Source organism: Aptenodytes forsteri, unplaced genomic scaffold (assembly GCF_000699145.1).
Source record: "Aptenodytes forsteri isolate BGI_AS27 unplaced genomic scaffold, ASM69914v1 Scaffold14, whole genome shotgun sequence".
Classification (NCBI taxonomy): Eukaryota; Metazoa; Chordata; class Aves; order Sphenisciformes; family Spheniscidae; genus Aptenodytes; species Aptenodytes forsteri.
This window is the reverse complement of record NW_008794457.1, coordinates 2199174-2227017: the sequence shown is the minus strand read 5'-3', so window position 1 is coordinate 2227017 and position 27844 is coordinate 2199174. Positions and strand designations below refer to the sequence as shown.

Below are 27844 nucleotides of genomic sequence, written 5' to 3'. Positions count from 1 at the left end.
CTAGAAGGAGCGGCACTGAATTAACGTCTGAACACGTCTAGGTGGTGCTTTAAGAAAACTGACAAATAGCTGCCGGAATGTTTCTCCGATTATTGTCGGATGTCCGGTGGCGGGCGGCTAACCCAAAATGGAGAAGAATGACCTGCTCCCGGCGAAGTACCTCAAGTACAGCAGAACCTCACCCGGTTTCCTTGCCAGCACAGGCGCAGGTTGTCATCTGTGGTGGTGGAATCATGGGCACTTCCGTGGCGTATCACCTTTCCAAGATGGGTTGGAAGGATATAGTCTTACTTGAGCAGGGCAGGTAAGGATTTCTGGTAACAAAACCAGAGAAACAGGACTTCCATGCGTAGCAGCATCTGCTGTAATGTGTTATTCCTACCTCTTCACCTGGACTTGGACCCGTGGAGTAAGCTCATGCTGAACATTAGTAACGACGCTCACTACTTCTTCCCGAGCACAGGGCAGACCTGCCAGGTGAAGGGTATCCCTTGTGTGATTGTGGTGGGTTAGCCTTGGTTAAGGGCCAAACTCCCACACGGCCACTCGCTTCCCCTCCTCAGCGAGGTGGGGAGAAAGTAGGCTGAGAAAGCTCCGCGGACACGGAGATTGCTTACCAATTACTGCCGTGGGCAAAACAGACTTGCCTTAGGGAGAATTAACTAACATAATTAAAGAATTACTTTTATTTCATGCCAGTTAAAATAGATTCAGGTAGTGAGAAACAAAACCCAGACATTAAAACACCACCTTTCCTTTCCCATGCTCAACATCACTCCTGCGCTCCGGGGTCTTCTGCCCCCCCCACTCCGCCCCAAGAAGCGCAGGGGGTGAATGGTGGGGGTATGATCGGTACTGGGCTCCAGTGTTGGGTCCTCCATGGGCTGCAGTTCCCGTCAGGAGAACTCTGCCCTGGCCTGGGTTTTCCGTGGACCGCAGTTCCTTCGGGAGATAGCCATCTGCTCTGGCGTAATCGCAGGTAATCGTGTAAAAGACAATGCAGCTGGCAAAGATGGACCATTTTAGGAGAACTAAAAATCTGTGTAAATCATCTGTTGACCATCTCTAGAAGTAGGATGTGGTACATATGTAAAGTATTACACCACTAGCAAAGCTCAAAAGAGATTGCAGGAGCTGCAGAGGTTATAAGCAGATGTCACTAAAACGTCACCCTGTAAGCTGGTTAAAGGCTCGGGTTGTCTAGTTTTGTCTGTTGCAGGATTTAGCGCCTGTCTGTTAAAAGGCTAAGGCCGCGACACTTTGGCTGAATACGAGTCTCTGTGCGCTCCTCGGTGAGTTGGATCTGCAGTCTGTTGCAGCGTACATAGGTCCTGTTGAAAGCTGACTGCGCGGCCCTCACCTGTTCTTTAGATTTCCGTTTCGGAGGTGGATTCGTGGTGTTTTCATTAAGCGGTTTGGGGACCTCCGGCATGAGACAGTGCTAGGACTTTGGGGGTTTGAAGAGGTGTTTATCGCAGCAGCTTCTAAGACTCTGAATCAAGTGCTGGACCGAGAATATTTACCGTCTAGCTTAGAGCTTCCCACCCGATGCTGCCTTCAAGAATAATTAGCTGTGACTCCTTGACTTTGCATGGCTGGGAAGCAGACAGCATCAAGTTCTTTATAGCTGCAAAGAGAGGAAATCGGGTAGTCTCATCTGAGACCTTGTGAGCGGTGTCCTTTCGAGTGAAATTAGCTGCTAGGCTTCATTTGTCTGGAAACATAACCGTTACTAGCCTGGAGTGGGGTATGAATACCCCGTTACTGACCTTCATTGAGTTAGATGCTGTACAAGCTCAGTCCGTGCATGTGCTCAAGGAAAAAGAACAACATTGCATTAGCAGAAACGTCTTACGTGAAGCACAGCGTGGTGAGACCGTGCTTCAGCTGTTTCGGTTGTGACTTGAGTAGGGATGTAGCAAAAAGAATACCTTACTCGACTGATTCTTCAGTTGAATTTCTGAGAGAACATGGGCGCGCTAGGCCAAAAGCAGTCTTGTCGAAGGCTTGCATAGGCAAGTGGAAAAATGTAGGATTGCTTTCGCAGCAGGAAAGATGACTTGGAAGTATTGTTGAAGCAGGGTCGCGAGAGAGACACTTAAATCTAATTGGCTTTGTCTTCACCTGTCTATGCTGCAGGGAGTTTTTAATGGGTTTCTAGCTCTACAGCAGCCCTTCGCCAAATAGCTAGACGGACAGTGGCTTAAGGGCAGTTTAAAAAGGGACAAGAAATACGTGTACCTATCTACGGCAGTTGCTGCACAGTGAGAGGGACTTGTTCTTACTGTAAACTGCAAAGAGGCAAGACTGAGATCCAAGTTAATTTTCATTTGAGGGAAATCCTGCTTTGGAGAAAGAAAGAATCAGGTAGGCAGGTCGACTTGAGCGTAAGGTGATTTTTTTTCAAGTGCTTTCTTTGAAAAATTTCAGTGTTTAGGACTAGTTAAAGAGAAGTGGTTTCGGAATACAGTGCTTTTTCAAAAGTGAGCTAAAGGAAAAGCATTCTAGAGGTTGCGTTATCCCCGCATCGTCCAACTCCCAGCTTTTGGTCTGATATGTTTGGGGGAGAGGTTGCTGTCTGGTTTGTGCTGTCAGCAGAGCCGCTGGAGCAGCCTGACGGGGGGCGCTTGCCTCTCCGCCGGATGAGGCCGCCTTTGCAACTTCTCCTGCAGATTGGCCGCTGGTACCACTCGCTTCTGTGCTGGCATCGTGAGCACAGCCAGGCACGTGTCCATAGAGCTGAAGATGGCAGACTATTCAAACAAGCTCTACCAGCAGCTGGAACAAGAGACGGGAGTAAAAACAGGTACTAAAAGTGTAATCATTGAGTAATCTGTGGGAAATGGAATCGAAGTATTGACACTGAAACATGAATGTAATTTTACAGTGTCTTAAGGGTTGGTGGTTCCTGCTCAAAAACGATACATTTGGACCGAATCAGATGCAAGGGGATGTTACTAATGTAACCAGAAGAGTGGGAAGAAGGGTATCGGATGGGCAAACCGAAGGCAGACTACCTGCAAACTGTGATCGTTTTTTTATGCTGTCTGTAACTTGGGCAAACGTAGGTGAATTTTCGCAGGGACGCTAAAAAGTATATTGCAGTGACCCGAGCAGCTGGCCCATTTTCTGCACCGATTCACTTCTCAAAAAGAGAAAAAGATTAACAGAAGCACTAAAGCATAGGCAAAGCAAGATATCTTACTCTAGTCTCACCCTGGAAATAACAAGAAAACATTGTGTTGAAATTCTCCCTCTCCCTCCAAAACGCTCAGGCATGTACCTGATAGGAGGAACTTGGTCACTGAAAGTTTTCTGCTGACAAGGACTTGTGATATATGTCAGGCTCAACAGAGGTTAATAACTGTGCCTGTAATTAAGATTATAGTATTAATCTATTGCAGGTGGTGGAGTCACAAAATGCGTTTAGTTGTTGAGGTTTTATTCTTCTGAGTAGTTATTAGATCACTTTTTTGCCAGTAACCTCTCTCTCTTTTAATAGGTACCATGTGTGAAGTTTAATTTTTTTTATAAACATGAGTAAATGTAGTAGAAAGATTTAGAACACAAGTCAAAATTAAATTGCTTTTTTGAAAAGTTGGCTAATGCAGTTTTTAGTTACTAGCTGATAAGCGTGTAAAGTTATTTGGGGATCTGGGATTTCCAGGGTCCTGAGTCGTGGAAGCAACGGGTCTGCCATTATATTAAAGCAGGGGGTCTGAGATTAAAAGGAATTCAAGATCCTGTCCGAATCTGACTTGACTTTGGTCATTGTCATAGGGTACGTGAAGACAGGCTCTATTTCACTGGCTCAGACTCAGGATCGACTAATCTCCCTGAAACGCATTGCTTCATCACTGAAGTACGTATAAGAGGAAACATAACTGATCTTAAGTTTGCACCGGCTCTCCTGCAAGACTAATGACGGCATTTTTCTTATGTTCTGTGGCAGTGTAATGGGGATACCTTGTGAAATTATCACCCCAAAGCAAGTGGCACAGCTCCACCCACTGATCAACATCCATGACCTTGTGGGGGCCATGTATGTGCCAGAAGATGCACTCGTGTCATCTGCCAATGTGAGTCTGGCTCTGGCAACCGCTGCCTCACGGAATGGTATGAGGTTTTTTTATCTATAGAGTAATCTCCTGCATGGTAGTTATCTTCTTTCTGTAAAAGAAAATTATGCTCTGCATCTCTTTCGGTATTCTAACTGAGCACTGAAGACCAAAACTTGGTTATTTCTATAACGTTCAGATTCTTTAAAATCTATTTTTTCTCAAAAAAAGGCTGAATTTTTTTTAACATACTGAATCTTTACAGAGCTGCTGTGCTAGATCAAGCACCAGTTTGTTGTCCTTACTTGTTATATATTTCCCTGAATAAGCACACACTCTTTTATCATAAAAACAATCCTTCGTAGGACCTGACTCAAAATTACACATCAAAAGAGTTTTAATTGCCTGCAAATGAAAAGGTGTGGCTGAGTCCTTGTGGAATATTTCACTGGGTGCATATGCTTTGGAAATGAGTTTGGAAGCGTAGTAATAAAGGCTGTTTGCCCAGCACTTGGGCAAATTTGGAGGGGTCTAAAAGTGGGAGAAAGGTTAGATGCGATAACAGAAGCTCATTAAGGATGAAAGTCCATCAGATTGGAAGAAGCTACTTGGGAAGATACCTCTCCGGTTCTTTTAGTCCGGCTTTTTTTGCATACTGTTAATTGATTTTTTTCACAAAACGACTGATTTCCCATAAAAGAACCAGTCTTGCCATCTGAAACTACAGACTGTTGCATAAAGGAATTGTAATGGAAAGAAATCCGTAGCTGAGACGCTTTTTTTCATGTTGTTGATACTAGGCTATATTTATCACCCAGATTCTCACATGGGAAAAAGTACTGTAACTCATCACAGCCTCAGCCTTTAAATTATGTACAAATTGTGTGCGTGACATTTTACGAGTAACAGGGTTTCACTTCAGAATTACTGGGTCAAGAATAGAAATTTTGTCTTAAAGAGAAAATAAGCATTTAGGTTGAGGTTAAGGGTTTAATGTTAGCAGCCTGACACATCAGAAAGAAGGCTTGTGGTATACTGGCTTTCTTATGTCCCCTTCAGGTGTCCAGATTCATGAACGGACGAGTGTCAGTCATGTCTCGGTCCAGAAGGGTCGTGTGACTGGAGTCGAGACCGACAGAGGACAGATTCAATGCCAGTACTTCATCAACTGTGCTGGCCAGGTTGAAATATCAAAATTTGTCTTTCCTTTTTCTTTTGGTTAAGAACACGTGCATTTTCCTCGGGGGTTTTTTTGTTTTCCTTTTTTTTTCTTTTTTACGGTTTGTGCTTCGACTTGGTTTACTGGAGTAGATCAAAGTCATGTTATTCAGCTTCTTAGACCAGCAGGGGTGTGAAGGAAGAAAGCAGTGCTTGCTGTTTGCTTGGCAGCAAAGACTGGATGTTAACCTGCTGAGGAGCACCCTGCAGCCTGTTGGTACAGCTCTGCCCGTGGTCTCTGTCCTGGGGGGTGCACCCTTTTGACAGGAAGAGTTTTGCTTTGGCTCTTAGTGAGACAGTTAAGTCTCTACCCTTTGCTCCCTCTCTCACACACACGCTGAAAGTTCCTTTTTCTGTTGTTTTTCTTAGTGTCATGTCTTCTCCAGTCTGAAAATACATCTGACAGTTGCTGTTTCTCAGCTTGCAGCTGGCTGTCCTGTTCATATGGGGTCTTGGCAGCCTAGGCACCTAAATCCTGACTATTCTGCTTCTAGAGCCTGAGCATAGTGTTGACTTTGGTGTACAGATCTTGTTTTGCTTTTGTATTGTAAGTTGATACTTCTTAGTCTTGAATCAGGGCCCCACTTTTCTAGATCTTATGTGAGCAACAGAAAAAGCGTCTTTGTCCTAAACACTTCAAATTCTAAGCAAAGAGAAAAAATGTGTGTCTGTTTAAGATTTAAGGGACTAAACCAAATCTTATTTGGCCTTTTATGAAAGCAAACCCACAGAGAGGACCTCTGCTTTTGTCCTGCCTTTTTTTTGTTGGAGTTAGTTTTCTTCTTTTGCATTCTAACATGCACTTTTTTACTGCAGTGGGCCTATGAGTTGGGCCACTCTGGGGAGGAACCAGTCAATATCCCACTCCATGCCTGTGAACACTTCTACCTCCTGACACATCCTTTGAAGGAACCTCTGGCAAGCAACTTACCAAGTAAGGATTCTTCTGCTCTACCTCACTTTTCTTGGTGAATTATATCTGCCTTTGCAAGGTGACGCATAGTTTATGACATAAAGGCCAACTAAGGGCTATCAGTTCTCAGCTCCTTTGGGATTGTGAAGTGCATTCTAGTTGAATTGCTCTGAATATCCTCTTTCAGTGGTGGAATCTCTTTCCTTACTCTTGGGAAAGCTTTCGCTGCGGAAATTGATTTTCAGAGTCGGTCATCTTAGCAGGAGAATGACCTTGACTCTAGCTTGACTAGTAGGTGTGTCTGAGACTTGGATTGTTGCGTTTGTGGGCTGGAGAGGGTGCTAGCCTTGGCACTATGTTTTCCTTGCAGGCTGCTGTCCCCAAATGGCCCATCTATTCCTTTCCTCCAACTGAAGCTAAGGCTTTACAATGGCATTTACATGTCTATGAGCTGTAGGGGCAACCAAAGCACTTGAGGTAATTGCTCCTCCCCCATGTTCTGGCTTTTGGATCTCTTAAAGAAAAGCCCTTGTGTTTGAAAACTGTGATTGGGAAGTAGAAAGCTTTGCTTATTTACTCTCAGTCTTTAGCGAGAGTTTCTGCCTCTAGTGAGTAATGTATATACTCCCCAGGGAATCCAGCTCTGCCCAGAGTCCCTGAGTGCTTCACTTTTACTTGATTGAGTTTTACATATATTTTTTTATATATATATATTCACATCTGTTCTGTACATGGGAAAGATTGCTATGGAACATGTCAGGTGGAGTATCATAAATGCTTCAAGTTGGCTCTACCACTGGAAGAAGCAATCCCGACCTGACTGCTTGTCCTCACCCCAGTGCTGCCCACCTTCTTTGTGCTGGTGGCCTGCAGCAAACTGGATCAGTGATGCGTCCCCATTAAAATTAACTGTTCTTAATATAGGAAGAGAAAGAGGGGGAGGGCAAGACATCTCTTGGTGGAAGGTCTGGTCTTGGGTGCAGTTCCAGTGGAACTAAGCCAGTATAATAGCTTATCGGTGCCTCAAGGGATCTGATTCCCTCTTGTGTCCTCCCACTCCTGGTAACGCTGTCCTGCTGGCTTGGGTGCTCTTCAGGTTCAATTCAGTTTACTGTGCTGCCCAAAAGTTAACATGCATGGTTGTGGCGGGAGTTAATGCTGGTTTAGTAATCTAAACTGGCTCACCAAGGCGTCACGTGAGAACCAAAATGGTGCGAAAGTGTGGGGCTGGGGGATGGAGACCGTCCCTTCTCATGTCAGGGGGCTGCTAGCTTGGCCCAGCCTCTCACCAGACCCCATCGTTGGTGTTTGTGGAGCAGCAGCCTGAGATAGCTATCCCTTCTCTCAATTCCCTTCCCACCTCTTTTCTTTCCTCCGCAGCTATTGTAGACCCAGATGGCAGGATCTACATACGCAACTGGCAAGGTGGCATCCTCTCGGGAGGCTTTGAGAAAAACCCCAAACCTCTCTTCACGGAGGGACGGAACCAGCTGGAGATTCAGAACCTTCAAGAAGACTGGGATCATTTTGGTACGTTAGGGAGGAAAGATTCCCACAGCAATGAAACACGTGGCTTCAGCAGAAGGCAGAGTTAGCAACAACGCAGGCTGTTGTTGACCAGCTAGCATGTGTCTGCCTTTACCTGAAAGGTGTGGGAAAGATGAACGTTCTCTCAAATTCATTCATCCCTTCATTTGTCAGTAATTTGTGTAAAACGCCTTTACCAAGGACTACATTGATGCCTGTGTAGTATTTAAAAACACCGGCTGACCCTCAGCATATATTAATGTCCTCTAGTGCAGCGAGGTACTACATAAACTTTCCAGCGCTGTTCTTCCATTTCATTTGATTTTTGACTGTCAGTGCCACATGCTGCTCCTCTTGTGACGCTGTAGATCAACACTGTTGACCTGCTGTGTAGCCGTGGTATTTTGTTTCTGCAGCTCTCTCCAGCAGTGACTGCCAAGTGCATTTCCTTCGGTGGCGGTTGCTTTGTGGACAGCATTTGGTATTGTTGCTTCCCAGGCTTCATCCCACCATTGACAGTGGTGGTTTATTATATTCCAAATGTTCTGTCTTTCTCTTCCTGTTTTATTTGATTCTATTTTTATATTCTGTATGTACTTTTACATGGAGGGCTCTTTCTGTAGGAAGGAACATAACATGGTTTATGAGTCCCTTTTTTTTTCCCCCCTCTTTTATGCCTGATAAGTTTGAGTGTGCCCTCTCATCTTCAAATTTGCCTTTTTTTCAGGGATCCAGTTTTCCCTTGTGTCAGAGCTCTTTGCATCCCTTGTGAATGCGCATGCCTCTGTGTGTGACTGTAGGCACGGATGGATTTTCACTGATTCCTTTCTGCAGTGGTAGTATGTTCTTCCAGCTGTTCCCCAGGTTAAATTGATTCATTTTACTTTCATTTCTGTGGGATACCGTATTGATACCGTAAAACTTTAAATTCCAGGGGGTGGAGCCAGGGTGGGGTGCAGTTTTGTGCTGGCATACGCTAAAGGTTTTTAGATCTAGAGATGCCTACAGACTTGCTTGAAGATATTAGCTTCACTAAGGAGTTGCTCGAGCTCTGCACCCACTTCCTTTTTGATTTTCTAGGTACTGCTGAAATGAAAAGGCACTGCTTGTCGGTGCCCACAAATTGCCCAAGTTTTGGAAGCAACTGCATGCTATGTTCCAGCATTACCCTTTTATCAGTTCAAACATACCGGACAGTTGAGCAGAGTCAGAGCTTACTCAGCCAATATTTGATCCTTTTCTAGGCCTGCAGTTCCTGTGGTTTGAGCTCTTGCATTACTGCTTTGATCTCTCTCGTTGGAACACCTTTTGATTTTAAAATAGCCTGTACAGTTGCTTAAATGTTGGGCTGGATTTGAGAACAAATCTAACACTGATCTCTCTTTTTATCAATAAAAAAAAAAGTCTGTAACTACAGGCTCTCACTCTGGAATTCTAATGCATGAGAGAGGGAAGAAAAAGAGCAGGTCAGAAAGACTGTTTCTGTTCATAGCTTCTTAGGTAATGTGAAATCTGATTATTTTACTGCTTGTGTGTAAAGTGGAGGAGTGTTATTAGTGCTGAATCTTGAGGGCTTTTATCTGGAGTACTACACAGAGGTAACTTCTGGACAAGAAAAACAAAGTAGATAGCTAATCCCTTCATTAACGCTCTCAAATGTCAGACTGAAGAATTGCCGAAGGACCTTTCCAGCATGACTGGGCAATGAAGTGGCAAGAAGTTCAATGAGGATAAATGTGAAGTGACGCAAGTGTGTGGGGGTGTGTGGAGGGATGGTCTTATTTTCACCGTACAAAATGATGGGCTTTGAACTGACCTTGGGGTTGTATTAGTTCTGTGAAGACATCAGCTCAGTAGCAGTCACAGCAAAAGACAAGTTAGGAATTATTAGGAAAGGAGCAGAAAACACAATCATTATGCAAGACTAAATCCTTGGTTTGCCAGATACTAGTTGTTGTTCTAGGCTCCCTGTCTCCAGAGGGTGTGGTATGACTGGAGAAGGCCTGGTGAAAGAGCAGCAAGAGGCTGATCAAAGCTTGGAACAGTTTCCAAGTGAGGAATGACTGAGTGAGCTGGGAAAAAGAGATGACAGAAGGGAAATAAACAGAGGTCTATGAAATCTTGAATGAGATGGGCAGGATAGATGGGGATCTCCTGTTCACCGTCTCTTCTATTATGCCAACTGGGAGGCATCAAAAAAAGTTAATTGAGTGTGAATTTCAAAACAAAAGGAGGTGATTCCTCATACAACAAATAACTAAATACGTGGAACTCCTTGTCAGCCTCTGTAGGATGTTTTCATGAGTTTGGGGAAGACTGGTCAAGTACTTAGAAGAGAGATCGATTTAGGGGTTACTCAATAGGGAAAACATACCAGGTTGTTAGGAAAACCTCTGAGTTGATGATGGTAAGCGGAGGCTGGCAGAGCACGTGGGACAAGCGTCATATAGATTTGCCTGTTCTTATTCCTCGCTAGGTATCTATTTGGTGTCTGTTCCTGTTGTTTTCCCTAACAAAACTGAACACGCTCTTGCACTGTTGAAAACAATACTGGGCTCTTGGTCTGGATCGGTATGGCTGCTTTTATGGTATGCCGTGTGATCCATTTCGAGTAGTTTGATTCCAGCAGGTAAATGGTTTATCCTGCGACTGTATCGAAACATGGAAGCAGTTTCCATCTGTTGATAGCAGCATGCCTCTGTCGTGCTGTCCAGTTTGAAGGTGCAGTGCATCGAGACTGAAGGCTGTGACTTTTTGTCTTTTTTTTGTTTGTCTTGGGTCCTAGAACCACTTCTGAGTGCCCTTCTGCGCAGGATGCCGGATTTGGAGGCTCTGCAGATCATGCAGTTAGTGAATTGCCCAGAGTCCTTCACACCAGATATGCGGTGCATCATGGGAGAGTCACCCACCGTGCGGGGCTACTTCGTTCTGGCTGGCATGAACTCAGCTGGTATCTCATATGGTGGGGGAGCAGGCAAGTAAGTGGTTTATCACTGTTATGTGTGTAAGTAAGGTTTTAACCAAGAAAAGAGACTGCTCAGGTGATCCTTCTGTGTAGAATGTTCTGGTCAGTATTTGTCACCTCCTCTCTGACAAAAGACTTCTCTTTCGTTTCCAACTTGAGTGAAGGAGAGGAGCGGTTGCCATGTTCTGATTATGTTCTCCTGTGTGTATTCCAAATCTGTGTTCGACTCTCCTCCTATCCTGCACACCTCTCCTTGGGCATCACATCTCGGTGATCAGCAGCCTGCTGGGGATCAAGTAAGCTTCCTCAGAGCTAACTGGTCTGATTTTTTTTTTTTTATCTACCAGGAAGAGATAAAAGCTTAGCAAAGCACATATTCCCTCATCTTCTGTAGTCCATGATCCCCTTTAATTTATTATTTGATTGAAGTCCTTAGATCATTCAAGTGGACACAGCAGTTAATTTCTTTGGAAGCAGAGTGAATCTGATGCAGATGAAGCACCGCATATGTGATGCCAGTGCTGCCAGTACTGTTAAAGACTGTCCTCTGCCAGTGAGCTAGGGATGGAATCATTTCCCAGTAAAATCCAGTTTCTGTGTTAATGCAAATACTTTGACAGGCATATAAGTGTGATCCCAGCAGGAAAGTTGCTTGCAGAATGATCATCACTCCCTCTGATTGCCATTTGGTTTTGGCAACCCAGCATCCCTTCTGCCGTACAGCCTTCTTAACAAGCTGCTCATTTTTCATGGCAGGTGTTAGTATCTGCATTTGTCTCCGCTAGTTTCTGTCCGTTGTCTAATAATTTAACTCACCAGGGAAGCAACTCATGATTTTTTTCTTTGTCATATAAAATATAGAGAATCTCTGCAGTGAGGTTCTCTAAGAAGCAAAATAATTTCTGAAGGTAAAAGCACTATTTGTCCGTTTGTTGCTACAGCCTCAGGATAAGCAGCTTAGCTTGCTAATGTAACTTTTAATGATCAGTCTCAAACCCCTTTGTTTTTCTGTTTACTGACTGTGAACAGATCCTTCTGCTCTGCTTTGGTCTGAGCTGCCTTTGTCCTTTAGCTCTGGAGCATGCCTTCCTCCTTCACTGCTAGAAGTGTAGCTAAACATAACTTGGCTGGCACCTCGTGCTGAAAGGAATGCTGTCACTGATGGTTTGTGGCTGAGCCTACACCAGGTACTGAAAAATGACAAAGCAGTCAGCCTCCTAACTACAACCCAGACGTACTCCGCACCTCCTTTTGTAGCGTAGCCCGAGGACTTGACATAGTGTCAGCCAGGCTACCTGTCCAGGCTCTGGCTTCATTTACCATGTGTCCTTAACTTTCTGCTGCCCTGTATATTTCATCCTAATGGGAAATTAATAATTTGGAAGTCTGGTGGATGGGTTTTGTAAAGGGAACTTTGCAGATTCTGCTAGTATTTAGAATACCATGTTAGTTGTCTTCTCTCTCCCTACTGCAAGAAATTCTCATGTCCAAGTTGCCTTGCTTCTGACTTCAAAGCTAGACTCTTTCCCTTAAGGCATTGGCTGATATCTCAGTCTTTCTTTACTTCTTCCATCAGGTACCTGGCAGAGTGGATGGTAAATGGGTATCCGTCAGAAAATGTCTGGCCTCTGGATTTGAAACGTTTTGGTACCCTTCAGAGCAGTCGCACTTTCCTCCGTCACCGTGTGATGGAAGTAATGCGTAAGTGAGGCCTCTGCATTCAGTGCTGGCCAGGATGTCCAAGATTTTCCTCTTTGCTGCACTGTCTCTCCTCTGTCATCACTCTGAGAACCATTTTCCTTCTTCCTGGCCTCCTTTGTGGCAATACAGCCTCTTCCCAGGAGAAAGGAAAGGATGGGGTATTTTGTATTAGCGGTGTTCTTACTAACTTTTCTTAAAGAAATGCTGTTGGTACCGTGCTCTCTCCTATTTCTGTGCTTTGCCTCTGGTATGGGGAAACTTGTGCGTATCTTTGTAGGACTCCAGCCTAATAGAACAATACCAAGGTCTTAACTGGGAATATTACGCTCTCTCAAACACTGTTGTTCTTTGCACATCATTACAGTGTGGAAATACTGTCACTTCCAACTTACGAGTATGTGATCCAGTTATCTTGCATCATTCAGGAAGTCTGCGTAGACATATTCTGTCAAAGTTTGCGATAAATACCTTGCAGAATAGATTTGAGATGTCATTGCTCCTGTCTAAAGCCATACTTGGTTTCCTCCTATTGTTTGATTATCTGTCCTGAGATAATGTGGACAACCTCTTTTCAAGTTTCAAATAGAAGTACAAAGTGCTCCACAAGTTGCAAAACATGAACGATTATTTGAATACCAAGTCTAAACTAAAAACATGTGTTTGGGTGAAAGCAGAGAAGTTGGGTAAACCTCTTAGCCCTGCTATATCCAGGAAATGAAAACCTTATGCTTTGACATTCCTCCCGGAAAAATCACTTTATACTCTTGGCATTGTTCTGCAGTTGCTTTCCAATACAAATCTCGATTCCGATAGCTACAGAATCACTCTAGTTTTTACAAGATAAGTACTATATTCAATTTCTGCTGTCTTACATTCCCATTCTAATCTATTTTTCCCTCTACCCACTCTTTCGGGAGTACCAATACCAGATAATGCCAATAAAATCATTAAATCATTAGCTGTGAGGCAAAGCCAATAGAAGTATTCAGTAAGAAATATTTGGCTCATCTTCAATTTTAAGCAGTTTATGACCTACGCAGAAACTTAACATTTATAAAGAAGTATTCAAGCATGCTTGAGTTATTAATCCCCACTGGTAACCAGGGAGGATGCTAAACATTTATTAGGGTAACTTGTTTTCTAAATAAGAATATTCTGTATTGGGTGAAAAGGTATAGGAGCCATTTGGAAAAGCTTCAATAATTAGAAAAGGCTGAACTGCCAATATTTAAGAAGATAAATTAGATGATCCTTGTAGCTGTGGGCTGCCTACCCCAGCATTCGTATTGTCAAAATGATAAGCGTCTGATATAGTGCGCTGTCAGGGAAGAATCATGTATAATTAATGCCAGTCAACATGACTTAATGAAAAATAGAGAGTTTTTGTTATCTTGGCAGTATTGTCATGAGACCATAAGTATCTATAAATATAAGCATTCTGTGCCAATTGTTACTCTGATTTTGAATAGCTATAAACGGATCAAAAGAGGTTTGTCAGTTTTCAAAAACAGAAAAGGAAGGTCAGAACTGTTCTGAGGGAATTTCATTAATGGTTCAGATATTAGTAAGTATGTTTATTGATAATCTGGAAGAAAATTTTAGATAAAGATGATCACTTTGCCTAATAATGGATCTTTGTGACCATTGCAGCCCTCATGTGTGATCTGAAAGTTCCCCGTTGGGACTTCCAGACCGGCAGGCAGCTGCGTACTTCACCATTGTACGACCGTCTGGATGCACAGGGAGCAAGGTGGATGGAGAAGCACGGATTTGAGAGAGTCAAGTATTTTGTCCCACCTGGGAAAGGTGAGATCATGTTTTCCTCTGCCTAGTGCATCCCTGTTGGTCTGCATAAGGTCTTAGTTCATCCAGTTTATGAATTGTCCCTTTGATTCTTCTTTACATTAGATCTGCTGGATTTGGATCAGAGCAAAACCTTTTACAAACCAGACTGGTTTGATATTGTGGGTTCCGAAGTCAAGTGCTGTAAGGAAGCGGTTTGTGTCATTGACATGTCATCTTTTACCAAGTTTGAAATAAGCGTAAGTACCTGGGAAGCGACAAAGCATCAGCCTGGTAAAGGTGGCCTTTAGTTCATTATCGACTGCTTTTGCAGAATTCTGTGTGTCCTATTGAGGATAGACAGAGGAAGTCAAGCTGCGTGACCAAATTCAGGTTGTACCACACTATTTAGCATAGATTGCTTTTTGTCTGTCGAAGGCCCAGTTTACAGAAATACCGGCTTGGTCTATAAATAGAATTTGACCTCCAGCAATATGTCACCCTTGTACCCTATTGCGCTCGAGACATCAGTGTCACTATCATTACGAATCGAAAGAATTTGGGCCAGGACGTTGATGCGGTCTTAAACTGCCCCACTGGATTTGTATGGCTCAGACGGCTTATCTGACTTTCTCCCCCTTGCAATTCCTGTAGTCCACAGGAGACCAGGCCCTGGAGAATCTGCAGTATCTCTTCTCAAATGACCTGGATGTGCCAGTTGGGCATGTTGTGCATACAGGCATGCTTAATGAGAAAGGAGGTTATGAGAATGACTGCAGCATAGCACGATTGAGCAAACGCAGGTAGGTATGCAGGCAGCATCTTTATCTGCCACCCTTCGGGTGTTGGAGCCTTTAAGAACCTCATAATGGAGATCATAAACTTTTTTCACCACTGTAAAGAAAAAAGAAAAGTTGTAATTCTCCACTTACATTCCTAATTCAGTAACCCAAATGAGAGGGAGCTCCTGAGTTTACGCGTATTGGGGAAAATACGCCTCTTTCTGGGACTACAGATGAACATAGATTTCTGCAAAATGTTAGGCCTTGAGACGTTTAGTTTCTAAACTGAAAGACAAATTGTTTTCGGCAGTCATTAGAGTTTATTAGTTTAGGTAATCATTTAAAGTGCAAACCAAATGGTTCCTCGTTGGCTCCTGGCCAATCTCCTCATTGGAATTCTGTGGTGAAAATACTCCTTTTTGATTATTTCAAATTGCATTGTAGTATGGTTACTCTCATTCCCAGCTCTGCAGTCTCTCGTGGTTCATTTTTGTGCTCTCTGGTGCAAACTGACATGATCACAGGATCTCATCCTTAGACTCAACAGTTTGGGCTCTCTTTGGCATTTAATAAAAAAAACCTTCTCATTTTTAAAAACTTTTTCATGGGCACGTCCCAGCTGTGTGTTGGTTTTATTTCTCTGGACTGTTTTCTATGCATGTTTTCATTGTTTTGGTGTGAAAGCATTCTTTGCTGCTCTTTCAATTAGAAACAGCTTTTCTTTCTCTTCCTCTTCTATCTGCATTCATGTATTGCTTAAAAGTATTGTCCTTCTCTGTGTGAAACCAGTAGCTTGCCTCCTTGCCTAGTCATTCCTGCAGATGTTATCTCTGTCAATAATGTACTTTAACTCTCAGTTTGTGTGAAAGAGACTTACACAACAAGTAGCTCATTTTCACATATCAAGTGGAGTTCTGTTTTTGGAAACTGTTAATAATAACCACCATTGTGTGTGAAAAGACTTCTGCTGAAACAAGAAATTGCTGTGTGAACCAAGCACTCTTCTGACTGTCAGAGTAGACAGAATCACTGGTGGTGAAGAGCTGCGAATACCTTCTGCAAAATGACTGTGATTTTTGAGATACCCTGTGAACTTTCTGTAGAACTGCCTGTGTTCCCCTTCTAGTCACTTCTTGTCACCAGACCACTGCTAACGCTGGAAGGCTGGGGTTTCTTGTCATGACAGATGTGATGGCAGTGATCCAGAGACTTTAGCTGTGGTTTTTGCAAACCAGCTTGTTTTGGTCTCCTGTTAGCTTGGAAGCTGCTGAATGGCTCCAGTAGTTCGTGGACAAAGAATGAACTGAATCATCTTGTGGCTGTCCATTCATTGTTTCTTGGTTTCAATTTGTCTGTTCCAGCTTCTTCATGATTTCCCCTACTGACCAACAAGTCCATTGCTGGGCCTGGCTGAAGAACCGCTTGCCCGATGACAGCACCCTGACCATGGAAGACGTGACCTGGAAGTACACAGGTAAGAACTCACTGAAAGCAGACCTCCTTATACAGCCTGAAATCACAAATGGTGACTTGTGCTGCATGCCAGTTAATTGTCTAAGGTGTGTAGAGTGGTGGCTGAGTCTCCTTTCCAAACGGTTGGATGAAAACAGCAATTCAGAAACTTCCTTCTAGCAAGCCATGAGCTGGGAGACGGCTTTCCCTTCCTGCGGACTGTCAGGAGAGAGAGTTTAATGACTCTTTCCTCCATTCTTAAATGTAAATGTACCCGTTAGTTCAATAAACACTAAGACTTTAGAAATTGCGGCATGCATATATGCAAGTTAGACGCCAGGCAAGATCTCTCCAGTCTCATCCTAATACTGGCATCTTCCCCTCCGTAGCTCTCAATCTGATCGGCCCTCGTGCTGTGGATGTCTTGTCAGAGTTGTCATATGCCCCGATAACTCCAGAACACTTTCCCTCTCTCTTTTGCAAGGTGAGTGACTCTGCTTCCTTCCTCCTCACTCTGCTAGGTTTTTTGAAGCATGTGTGGAAGGAAGGGAGGAATTATGTTTTGGATAGTTAGAGGGGAATTTAGATTTACATATAGATTTACTGCAGTTACTGAGCTATGTTGGTAATGTACTCACTAGGCTCACTTTAAATATTTCTCTTTGGGCTCTGCTTGCTAGATATATAGGTGAATATGCATTTGTTTTCAATATTCCACTCACTGTAGGCTTGGTGCCATTTGATATCTTGGCATATTTCATATAATCAATTATGAAGCTGTCAGTCAGAGGGGCAGCTGGGATCGGTGACTCGGGAGTCATTGTCTCCTGTCACATTAAAAGGCTGAGCAGATAGCTGCCATTCAACTTCTGTCTTGTATCTAGAATACAAGCCTTTCCTGACCTAGTACCAGGGCTTATTGCCAAGTGTCACTGAGTGATTAAGAAGTCTGGATAATGTGGTATCACTGTTTGAATTTTTAAATTTAAATTCTTCGCAAGTATGTGCTGGTGGTGAACTGCAGTGAGGAGGGGGAGAGAGCGGGCCAGTGTGGTTTGCATTATGCATTGTGCTCCTTCTGGATCTCTGTGCTGTGTTCCAGTTTGGATGATTTCACCCCCTCTGATTCTGCAGGAGATGAGCGTGGGCTATGCTAATGGCATCCGTGTGATGAGTATCACTCACACAGGAGAACCTGGATTCATGCTTTATATCCCCATAGAGGTAAGAGTACACTGTAGCCTTAGCTAATTAGAAGAGTTGCTTGCATGCATAATCAGAAACACTTTCCAAGTTGACTCAGGGTAATGAAATGTCTGGTCTGTGCCATGGGAAAGCTGCCTGCAGGCACCAGGGGGAGTTTCCCTGCTTTGTATAGCATTCCAGTCGGGCAGACCTCTTGTGCTTCGGAGGCGGGGCACAGTAACATCCATGGTGGTGTGTCAGATGCTGTTGCTCTCTCCTGGTGTTCGTCTGCAGCTCTGTGTTTCACCCTTCCTTTGCAGTACGCCCTTCACGTGTACAATGAGGTGATGAACATGGGACAGAAGTACGGGATTCGGAACGCCGGTTATTACGCGCTCCGCAGCCTGCGCATTGAGAAGTTCTTTGCATTCTGGGGCCAGGATCTGGATGCCTTTACCACTCCTATGGAGTGTGGACGCGAGTTCCAGGTCAAGCTGGAAAAGGTACAGTGGAAAACTGAAATCACCTCCTGCAGTGGGGTCTGCTATTGCAGCAGGGGTGGGTGGGAGAGAGCGGTACTGAACCGAAAAGACTGCCATCCAAGTGGGTAGATCATTTTTTTGATAGAGCTGTGTGCTCCGAAAAGACTGCCATCCAAGTGGGTAGATAGATCATTTTTTTGATAGAGCTGTGTGCAGTGCGTAACTATGAACTATATTCTTGTACTTCATAAAGGTGCTAGAAATATCAAAAATATTCTGCCTTCCTCCTTTCTGGGCAGCGTTCCCAGTGATCTGTGTAGCGCCCTGTGTTGCTCACGTGTACAATGCTCAGTACAGTGCGGGTGCTGCGTACCTTTCAGATGCTCAGAGTTCATGTTTCTCCCAGCTGTTTTCCCAATCTGATGAAGCAAAAGCCGGCCTGTGCACCAAGTGGCGTTTAATGAAGTTAAATATGAGGATAGGCGCCAAGAACAGGTGTTCTCTATTTTTACTAAAACAGGGGAGTTCTCTATTTTTATTAAAACATAGAACAGCCTAGAGTTGTATCCTGCTTGTTGTGGTGGCAGGTGCCATCTCTGTCACTTGCTTGTTGCCTTCTTTCTCGCATCTTTGCACGAGCCAAAACAAATGCGTGTATCAAATAATTCAGAGAAGGGAATGTAGTGATTAGGGACACAAATTTCGTATGTTGTTACAGTTTCCCCCGGTTTATAAAACATGGTAGACCTCTAGAACCAGAAAGATGGCAAAAACTAGAATGGTGACATGTTTTCACTACAGTGAAAATTAGAATGAATTTTTTGAAGGCCCACTTCACAAATATTTTTGTGTCTTTTAACATCTGGAACAACAAACATGACAGGAAAGCTTCTGTCTGAGCTGGGCTTCTTGCCTGTAGAAGCAGCCTGTCTTGACAGGGCATGAGTTCCATGCGCAAATTCACCTTGTGTCAGTAAGCTTGTCTGCTGAAACTCAGCAGCTGCTACAGGTCCTGTTCCTTTCATCGGCTGATGCTTCCTTTTCTCCACAGGGAATGCAGTTTGTTGGCCAGGAAGCACTGTTGGAACAGAAGCAGAACGGTGTGTACAAGCGCTTCACTATGTTCATTCTTGAGGACCATGACACAGATATGGACCTCTGGCCCTGGTGGGGGGAGCCCATTTTCCGCAACGGCCGGTACGTGGGCAAGACCACCAGCAGTGCCTACAGCTACACTCTGGAGCGCCACGTCTGCCTCGGCTTCGTGCAGCACTTCGACGAGAAGACAGGAGAAGAGCTGGTGGTGACAACTGACTTCATCAACCAGGGCGAGTATGAGATCGACATTGCTGGGCAGCGCTTCCAGGCCAAAGCCAAGCTCTACCCCTTCAGCTCCCTCTTCACGCACCGTCGCCGCAAGGATGAGGTGGAACTGAGTGGCTACCAGAGGGAGTAGTGCTGACTAGACCTGACCCGCTCCTTTTCCCAAGTTGGAGTCTTCTCCCACCACCTTCCAGTCCTTTCTCCTCACCCCATATATTTCTTTCTTTTCCTTTCTTGTCTTGCAACTTTTAAACTTTTTCCAGTGTGTTACATTTTGTATATTTTAAAACTTTAATTTTCAACCTTTCTCAACCCTGTCTGTCTCCCTCCTTCAACCCTTTGCTTGCCAGGCTCCCCCGTGCCCCAGTGGATGAAGCACAGCGCTGAGCATGCATCCAGAAGTCCATGGGAAGCCTGTATAGGAGTGAACCCCGCCAGAGGCCCTAGCCTTACGGCGATGGGAAGGGTTCGGGTGAACCCCTGAGGACTACACCCTTCCTCTCTCCTCTCCAGCGTAAGGCACGGGACAGCAGGTATTTGCTGCCTGCAGTTCAGACGAATGCTGTGACTTCACCCTGCTCTCCGCATATCATGTTGTAGAGGGGTCGGTGCGTCGACGCACACAGCAATAGAACGATCAGCTACCTCACTGGCACGAGACATAGCGTTGCGTGAGCAGCGGCCAAGAGACAGGTTTTGGTATAGTCCAGCCTGTCACTGCCCCCCTTTGTCCACCATTTTTTTTCCCTAACAGGGAGTCGAGTAGGTTTAATCATCAGATCATTGAGATGGCAGTTAAGCGCTGGTAAGTTTGTTGTTGTTGTTGGGATTGGATTTTTTGCGTGGGGTCACTGAAACTAAATGGCCTGCTATAAATATAATTGAAGATCAACATGTGTGTTTCACTTCTATAAAGGAATGGCGTTTGTTTTTTTTTTTTTTATTAGCAAAAATACTGATTTCTAACAAGGACAGATGTTAGTGTTTAATGTTAATAGCAGTGTTGAAATGCTGCTTCTCTTTCAGCTGCACAGTATACAGTCTCTTTGGGGATTTTCTTTCACTTTCCTTTGTTTATGTGACTCAGTCAAGCTCGTCTGGCGAGGCTCATGCAGTGAACACAAGTTTCATGTAAAACTTGCGTTGGTTTGGGGAACTTGAGCAGCAGGAGAAGAGAGGGCATCATCTATTTTTTTTAGCTGCCCGTAGTTATTTTGAAAGTAGAGGAAAAGACCCAGCATTTGTCTCACCTGTGGTGCTGGCAGTATTGCAAGAAACACCACTGGGTTTTCTTCTGGTGGTGAAAAAGCATCTCAGCAGCTCCTGTCAGACTCGAGAAGTTGTCTTCTGTTTTTCTGCTCAAATCTGTTGCACTTCTTACTTCTCTGCCTTAGTAGTACCTCAGCTGAAGGGATCGAATAGAGGGAGTGCAGGGAGTGTGGCAGTGGGATTACAAATCACTTTCCTTCAGCAAAGCTCTTTGCCGTCACGCTCCTCATACAGATGCTTCAGGTAGCGCAGCTGGGATTCACCCCTTCTTCAAGTGTCAAAATGTGCCGATTCAAACACTGATGGTAAAGAAGTGGGGGGATGCTGAACGGTACTGCGCGCATTTACATCTTCTTTTTCCTCTTCCCATTGTGAGCACAATCAAAAGCAAAGATTCTCTTTATTTACATGAAAAAGATCTGTTAAACGTTTTCCCTGCCTCTACCACTCACATACTCGTCGTGGTCTTTCTGCTCCAGCAGCTTTCTGTCTGGAGTTCAAACACAACCAGGCACTGATGTCTGCCCTGTCAGCCATGGCGAACACTTCCTCTCTATCTAGAACCTTTTTTGGGCACTTTCTTTTCCAGTTAAATGGCGAGCATCAGTGGTGTAAATATGAGCTCAAAACCTTCCCCGGTTCTTGTTTTAAGTTTGCTTTCTGCTGTGTTAGTTGCTTCAGGTCATGCCTTCAGTTGAGTCTGTGGTCTGCCAGTTCATGATCCAGATGTTCTCGGCATGCAAAAGGGGTCGGATGTCCCTAAGGCAGCAAAGGTGAAAGTCCAAAACCTTTACACCTTAAAACAGGTCGTTGGAGCAAGCTGCCCCATCCAGGGTGATAAGGAAGCTGTGAAACCTAGGAGTGGAGAGTCAGGAAAGGGTGTAAGAGAATTAAGGATTTGAGCATGCGGGTGTAGTAGGTTGAACGTAGATGTCACTTCTTCGAGCGTGCTCTCCTTTGTGAATGGTGAATTCCTTTGTAGTGGGTGACCTCTTTAAGGATTTCAAACTTATTTTTGAATTGGCATGCAAAACTTCCCCAGCCTCTGAAATGTAGTGACCACAGTAGGACAGCTTTTTGAGATCTTGCAGCCGAGAGTACTCTGCGTGGCTGCTGTAGGCGGAGGTTCCACTTGGCTGTCATTTCTTCCAAATTTCCCTATGATTGCTCTCTGAATTGAAATTTTGCCTGGTGAGTTAAAATTAATCGCTGAAATGAAAGGTTCATAAGGCATCTAATAGCAGTTTAAAATCCAATCACTTCTTGCATGTCTTTCCCGCATAGAGAGATACTGTGATCCCACTATTCCTGTGCTGGATGTGCGTACCGAGGAGGACCTTGGTCCCTCCATTGGTTTTATGGGACGCTGCTGTGCCTTTCTTATCCAGGGAAGCAGGCGTTCAACCAAAGAGTTTTCTATGTGGTACTTAGGATGTGTCTTAGAGCAGCCCTTCCGATTAGAGTTTATTGACCGTTTGTCGTCACTGGTGAGGCATGATACTTCTTCAGGAGAAAACAAAGTATACAGCTGAGGCGAGCTGAAGTGCTTAATGCAGCTCCTGAAGAGAGATTTTAGCTCGAAGCATTCAGTTTGTTCTCTGCAGAGTTAGAACTAGTTAAGACCAAACTGGAGAGTTAGCAGCATGCTGTCCTCTACCAACCACTCCTTCCTGAAGTATCATTTAAGTTGCAGCCAGATTATATTCCTCCTTGTGATTCTTTTTTCTTTTCCCTAATTTATCGGTGCCTGTTAGTTCCTCGGACAACTTTTAATACGGGTGTCTCTTCCCACAGCAGTTCTGACAATAAAATTGTGTTTTATGAGCTACTTTTGTCATTATGTCTGCTTAGGCTTATTTTATGTCTAGGTCTATTGACTTTTCAATACCAAAAATGGAGAGCGAAAATAATTTTCTATCATGCCAACAGATATAGCAACACTTTCTGTAATGTTATGTTTGAGACTTAGAAATAGGTGGTTTGATAATTATCAGTCTTGCAGCTCATTAATGCCTCCTCTGGCTTTCCCTGCTATGAATTCTGATTCTCGTTCCATATCCCAACCTGTAGTCTTCAGCTGCTGTTTAAGCTTAGTCAATTTAATTTCTGGCAGCTATTTTTAACCTTATAATGTTAAAAGAATAGTTTGCCTTCACCAACTTGAATACCCATCAAGGGGACAATTGTACAGCATGTTTTAAAATAGTGCTAGATACCGAGACCGAGGAAGGTCCTTCCAGTGTCACGTTTTCTTCCAGAGGTATTAAACGGTGATGTAAGACTCTAATCCCTTTATCTGGTGACTAAAAGTAGAGTGCCTAAAAAAAGAACAACAAAATCAGTTCAAAAGTTACCACCTTCAGTACAATTCCAAATTAGAGAATTAGAAATTGGATCTTGGAAGCTGCTATGACACAGTCTTAGCATCTAAGATGGTAAATAATGTGGACTATAAAATTATACCTCATGATTCTCATCCTTAAAACTGCCTTAAAATGCTTTCTGCTGAGAAAGGCGGTTTGTTCTCATTCCTCACGGTAAGACTGTGAACCTTGGATGGGAAATACTAAAATAGCATCCCCCTCCTCTGCAGCGAAAGGGGTAACGGCCTCGTTCTGTGCTGAAGCAGGAGCAGCAGGTCTGCCCTGTGCACCTCGTGCGTAGCAGTTGCGAGGGTGTTACCAGTTCTCTGAGTCTCGCTGTCCAGAATGGGAACGGTCCTGTAGATTTTGTTCATGCAGGCAACTTTGCAAGAGAAACGCTTGAAGGGAAGCTAACTGCAGTTTAGTATGAGAAAATAATTTGTCTTTTTGGCTAAAATATTATAGGTGGAGCATAACCCATTTTAGGATAAACTTATTACCCATCAGCAACAAACGTTAAGGACAGCGTGGCCCGTGGGGAGATGCGCCACTGCGGGTGGCGTGCACTTGGCACGCGTAGGCTTGTTTTTTCTTACCCCAGAAGTCAACACCTGAGTGGGTTTGCTGGCGTGGCAGTGGTGAATCCCTCTAAATGTACAGCGTTCCTGGACGCTGGGAAGGGCTTGCTTGCCCAAGGGTCGTCTGTAGTGTGGGGAACCTGTGTGGCAGCCTCTTCCATTAAATGATTTCTCCAGAGGTATCGATGTTGTCTTACCCTTGTTGCGTCCTTTCCTAAGTTCTTACGTTTTGTCAGTCCTTGAGTGAGTACTGAAAGGCTTGAGTAAAAATGGTATTAGCGAAGAGGGACTTTATTGTTCATATTTAATGATCTGAGGATAAAATTAAAGCGGTCTATTTAGGAATGATGTTTTCTGTTTCAGGAGGGTGTGTTACAGTGATTTTCACACCTGTCTTTGCCAGTCTTAGTTTCTTCTTGTTTTCTGTGCTGACTCCAGTGTCCAGATTTGATGTGCCTCGTTGGACAGTTTCTTCTTACTATTTTGTGGCAAGGAGGGGAGGCTACGTGAAGCTTGCACTGCATCTCCAAGTCTTGGTGTAAGCCTGGATTCCTCCTTTCTGCTGTTGCATTCAAGCTGCTGCCAGTCTTGTTGCTTCTCCTGCAACACCTCCAGCCTGTGCTGCTGTAGGACCTCTCATGCACAAGGTTCCTTTCTTGGTTCCACCAAGTGCTTCATCGTCTGGGCCAGGTTGGCTCTAGATCTGTCTCTCTGCATTGATTTAAGCTCTTCGACTTTTAGTTGGTGCAGATACCAACATCCGAAGCCTCAGGCGGGTTTGCGGCCACCGTATATTCCATCATTTAACCCTCCCTCTCCCCGTGCCAGGGCTTTCCCGCTCTGCTTAACGCTTCCCAATCTCCTTCCTCAGGCAGCTGAGCACGTGAGTTCCTTTTGCCCATCAGAGAGCGAGGCGCGGCGAAATAAAAACAGGCAAGGGGATGGCAGAGCAGCCGAGCTGAGGCGGAAGGAGAGGCGTGATAGCGGTTTGATCCTTTGCCAATTACTCAACCACTTAAGGCCAGCCTTGGAGAGATGATCAGCCCTGATTCCCAGCTCAGGGAGCATCTTCCTCTGCAGTGCTGGACACGCGCTGAGTGATCGCGATGGCTCTGGACAGAATCGGGACAGCGTTATCACGGAAGCGAGAGGAGCGGTGGCACTCATTTTCTGACATACATTTCCCTCTACCGTTTCTTGTTCCGATGAAGGAAACCGTGCCGCATGGAAGAGGTGGGGAGTTTCCAGATTCCAGCACACCAGATTGCTCAAAACACTTGTCTGTCTCTGGCACGTTCTTGCAAGTGGTGTCTAACTGTAGAGGTACAGCACTGACATCAGCCTGCTGGGGCCAACCTCGTCCTTCCAGCACGCTTTAACCAAAGTGGTTACATTTGGGGAAGAAATCTGTAAAAACAAGGTCGTTTCCATGTCGGGGGGGGGGGAAGTTGTTTGCGAGGGCAGAAGTCATTCTTATTTCAAACAGAACACTTAGCTGCTGATAACGTCCAGCAAAACGTTCACAACCTTCAGATTTGTCTTCCCAAATGATTTTATTGTGATACTCGGTCAGGTTAATTTCCGCCCATTTCGGGATGCTTTTCTGTTTTAAACTACCTTTTCCTTAACTGATTGTTTGGATTTTTGTTGAAAAAACCCCATTCAGTCAGGGAACAGGACTTGGGGAAGGAGGGGTTAACGTCATCAGGTGACTTCAAGCTGTTTCCAAAAAGCATCTGAAAATTTTCTTGGCACTTTAAATTTCCTTAAGCGTTATGATTGTAGCGTGCTTACAGCCCTCGGCAAGAGCAGCCTTTGCATTTGAGGGAGGAAAAACTTTAAATATTTGTGAATGCCTTAAAGCTTTAGGTGAGGTGTCTGGGCACTGATTGTGCCTGCCATTTGATTTTCTTCCTGGAGAGCTGTGTGCTGAGTGTACAGAGCAGACACGAACGTCGGCAGATGGTTTTGAGCAAGCGCTGGGGATGGTGGAAGCCGCTGTTGCAGTGTGCGATTCCAGCTGAGGCTGGAATTTGTATCGAACTAAACTAAATGAGCTGGGAGCCCCCATGCCCGTACGGCTGTCTGTGCTGACACCTTGCCTCTTTTTTTTTCCCCCAGGAATGGATTTATTCGGTATATCACTCATGCTGTAATGGGTTTTATCCTTTCTTTAAAGAAAGAAGCCTGGGCTGATGTAGAGTGCTCTGTAGTGTCCTGTTGTGTTAAAGGAAACAAAATTCTCTGCTTGAACGCTTCCCTGCTGTACCAGCTGCCATTCGCAGGCAGGAGTCAGGAGAAGCGGAGGGGATCTGCTGCTGCCCGTAATGTTTGTTGAGATGGCTCTGAGACTTCTCATCTCCCGTTTGTCTCAAAGCTCTGCTGGATTCCCGATGTCAGGCTGGCTTCTGAGTTGCAGCACAAAACAAAGCGCTGCTTTGCAGGTATGGCACGCTACTCTGATTTACTTTGTTCAGAGGTATCGCCTGTTCAGAAAAAGGTATCTCCATGAAGACGAGTGGTAAATTATAATGAAAGAGGCACCGGAGAAAGGTGTTCACATTAATTTTATTGATTTGTCAATGCTGGTAACAGCCAGTCTTCCCACACGGGTGCTTGACACCTGCTACAAGCAGAGTGGATACTTGGGAGTCGTCGGCCATCCCAACTAGGGCATGATCCATTTTGTGTGTACGGAGAAAAGTCCTGCGCTGTCACCTCTCGCAGTGGCACCGCTGAGATATCTTCCACACTACAAATAATTTTCCCTACTTTTCCTGTAGTGGGACAGGTTTCACTTAGGCCTTTCCTCCAGTACAGCTGGAGGCAGATTAGTGTCCCTGAAGTTGTTGACGGGTTCTCCTGCGCCTCGTGGTCAGGCTTACGACAGGGCATGTCCCTGCTCGATAACGTGCTTCTGCCAGAGAATCGACCCAAGCCGCGCTTGGGGGAAAGGAGCATGCCCGTGCTGTGAGTGCAGTTGTTTCCAGACCGCCTGCCAGGCAGCTGGCTGGTGGTGATGTTTCCTGCACCTTCGGGAAAAGTTGGGGAAAACCCTTTTTGGCCCAGATCAACTCCTTGCTGCTGCTCCTGAGACAACGTGCTTGCTTTCTGCCACTTTCTGCTCTGTTCCCAGCTGTGCACGCGTGAGGGCTCTCGCCATCGCCGGTTTTACAGGAGACCCGAGCTCTGTGGGAGAAGGGCTCCCCGCTTCTTGGACAGGTACCCGGTGCAGGTCTCCCGAGCAGAGACTGCCATCTTGTGAACTGCACCAGTACGTCCCTTCTCCACCGTTGCTTCTGGTTATCAGGTGCACCAATTTACTTGTCCAAAGCCCCTTTATGCTTTTATCGATCTCCCGAGACCAGATTTTCAAGGGCTGGGAGGACTTTTGCAGTGTGCTACTGCCGAAATTTTAAGAACAACTGAAGTTTGAACCTGTGAAAACATTTTTCTAGTGCCTTATGCTTGTGAATGTTGTGCAATGGATGTAGCTGAGGTGGGACAGAGCAAGGAGCAACTTCGGTAGCCCGGTTCCCCGTCCACTACAGCCGCCTCCATCTCCCTTCGCAGGGTCTCGGCAAGCAGACACCAACAGATCATCTCTAGCAGCGCGGGGATGCTTTTTAATCCCTTTGAGATCTGGGGTTGTAGAAACGTTAAACTGTAAAACCTTGCGCCGGGTGGTCTGCCATTGAGAGGGGCAGTGGTCTCGCCTCTGCCGGTTTTGGATTCAAAGGGGTTTAGGAGAGACAAAGCTGCTCTGATCGCTAGACCCCGTGATGGAGGACGTGGACAGTTGTTCCCAAGCGCACAAGTCAGGGTGAGTTTGCTGCTCTCCACTGAGGCCATGTTGTTATGTATGCTGTATTTATATCGTGCTTTATTTCATTTAATATTTTGGTTGGCTTAAATATCGCTAGGTTTGTATATTAATAAAGAGGTGTTTTAACTACTCCCGAATTTGGCGATTTGTTACGCGAGAGCCTTGTGTGTCTTTCAGGATCCAAACCCCCTGGTCGTCTGGATGGATCCTGCAGGGACGCTGGGCCTGTTGCAGGGCTCGGTGCTGGGAGCTGGAGCAAGCCCTGGCCCTGCTGGGTCACCCCAGGGCAAGTCGCTTCCCCTGCCTGTGCCTCCACCCCCTTTCAAAATTACGTCCTCCGAGAGTTTGTCCATGTCCTTCCCTGCACCCGTGCAGGGGCTCAGGGGCGTGGGCCGTGTGGGACCGGAGCCTCTTTTTGAG

The 27844-nt window shown here is 45.0% G+C and overlaps 1 protein-coding gene across 2 annotated transcripts; it reads left to right on the top strand.

The window, feature by feature from the left end:
• Window positions 1-11: 11 nt before the first annotated feature.
• Window positions 12-27552, top strand: PDPR (pyruvate dehydrogenase phosphatase regulatory subunit). Of its 2 annotated transcripts, XM_009290793.2 has the most exons (17): window positions 12-304; window positions 2673-2806; window positions 3781-3862; window positions 3953-4116; window positions 5118-5239; window positions 6093-6210; window positions 7570-7719; window positions 10502-10694; window positions 12258-12382; window positions 14033-14188; window positions 14291-14424; window positions 14819-14967; window positions 16308-16420; window positions 16788-16882; window positions 17533-17622; window positions 17904-18086; window positions 19117-27552. In XM_009290793.2, exons 1-17 carry the CDS (start codon window positions 78-80, stop codon window positions 19519-19521), a joined length of 2640 nt encoding a protein of 879 aa, XP_009289068.1. In that variant the 5' UTR covers window positions 12-77; the 3' UTR covers window positions 19522-27552. The 2 variants fall into 2 exon arrangements, with proteins under 2 accessions (XP_009289068.1, XP_019330544.1); XM_019474999.1 differs by lacking the exons at window positions 12-304; window positions 2673-2806 and adding an exon at window positions 3034-3064.
• The last annotated feature ends 292 nt before the right edge of the window (window positions 27553-27844 follow it).

Coding starts and splice junctions, on each gene's coding strand:
- PDPR (XM_009290793.2), top strand. CDS start 78: ATGTTTCTCCGATTATTGTCGGATGTCCGGTGGCGGGCGGCTAACCCA. Junction 14,189..14,290: donor TTTTGTCCCACCTGGGAAAG/GTGAGATCATGT, acceptor TCTTTACATTAG/ATCTGCTGGATTTGGATCAG. Junction 16,421..16,787: donor CGTGACCTGGAAGTACACAG/GTAAGAACTCAC, acceptor TCCCCTCCGTAG/CTCTCAATCTGATCGGCCCT.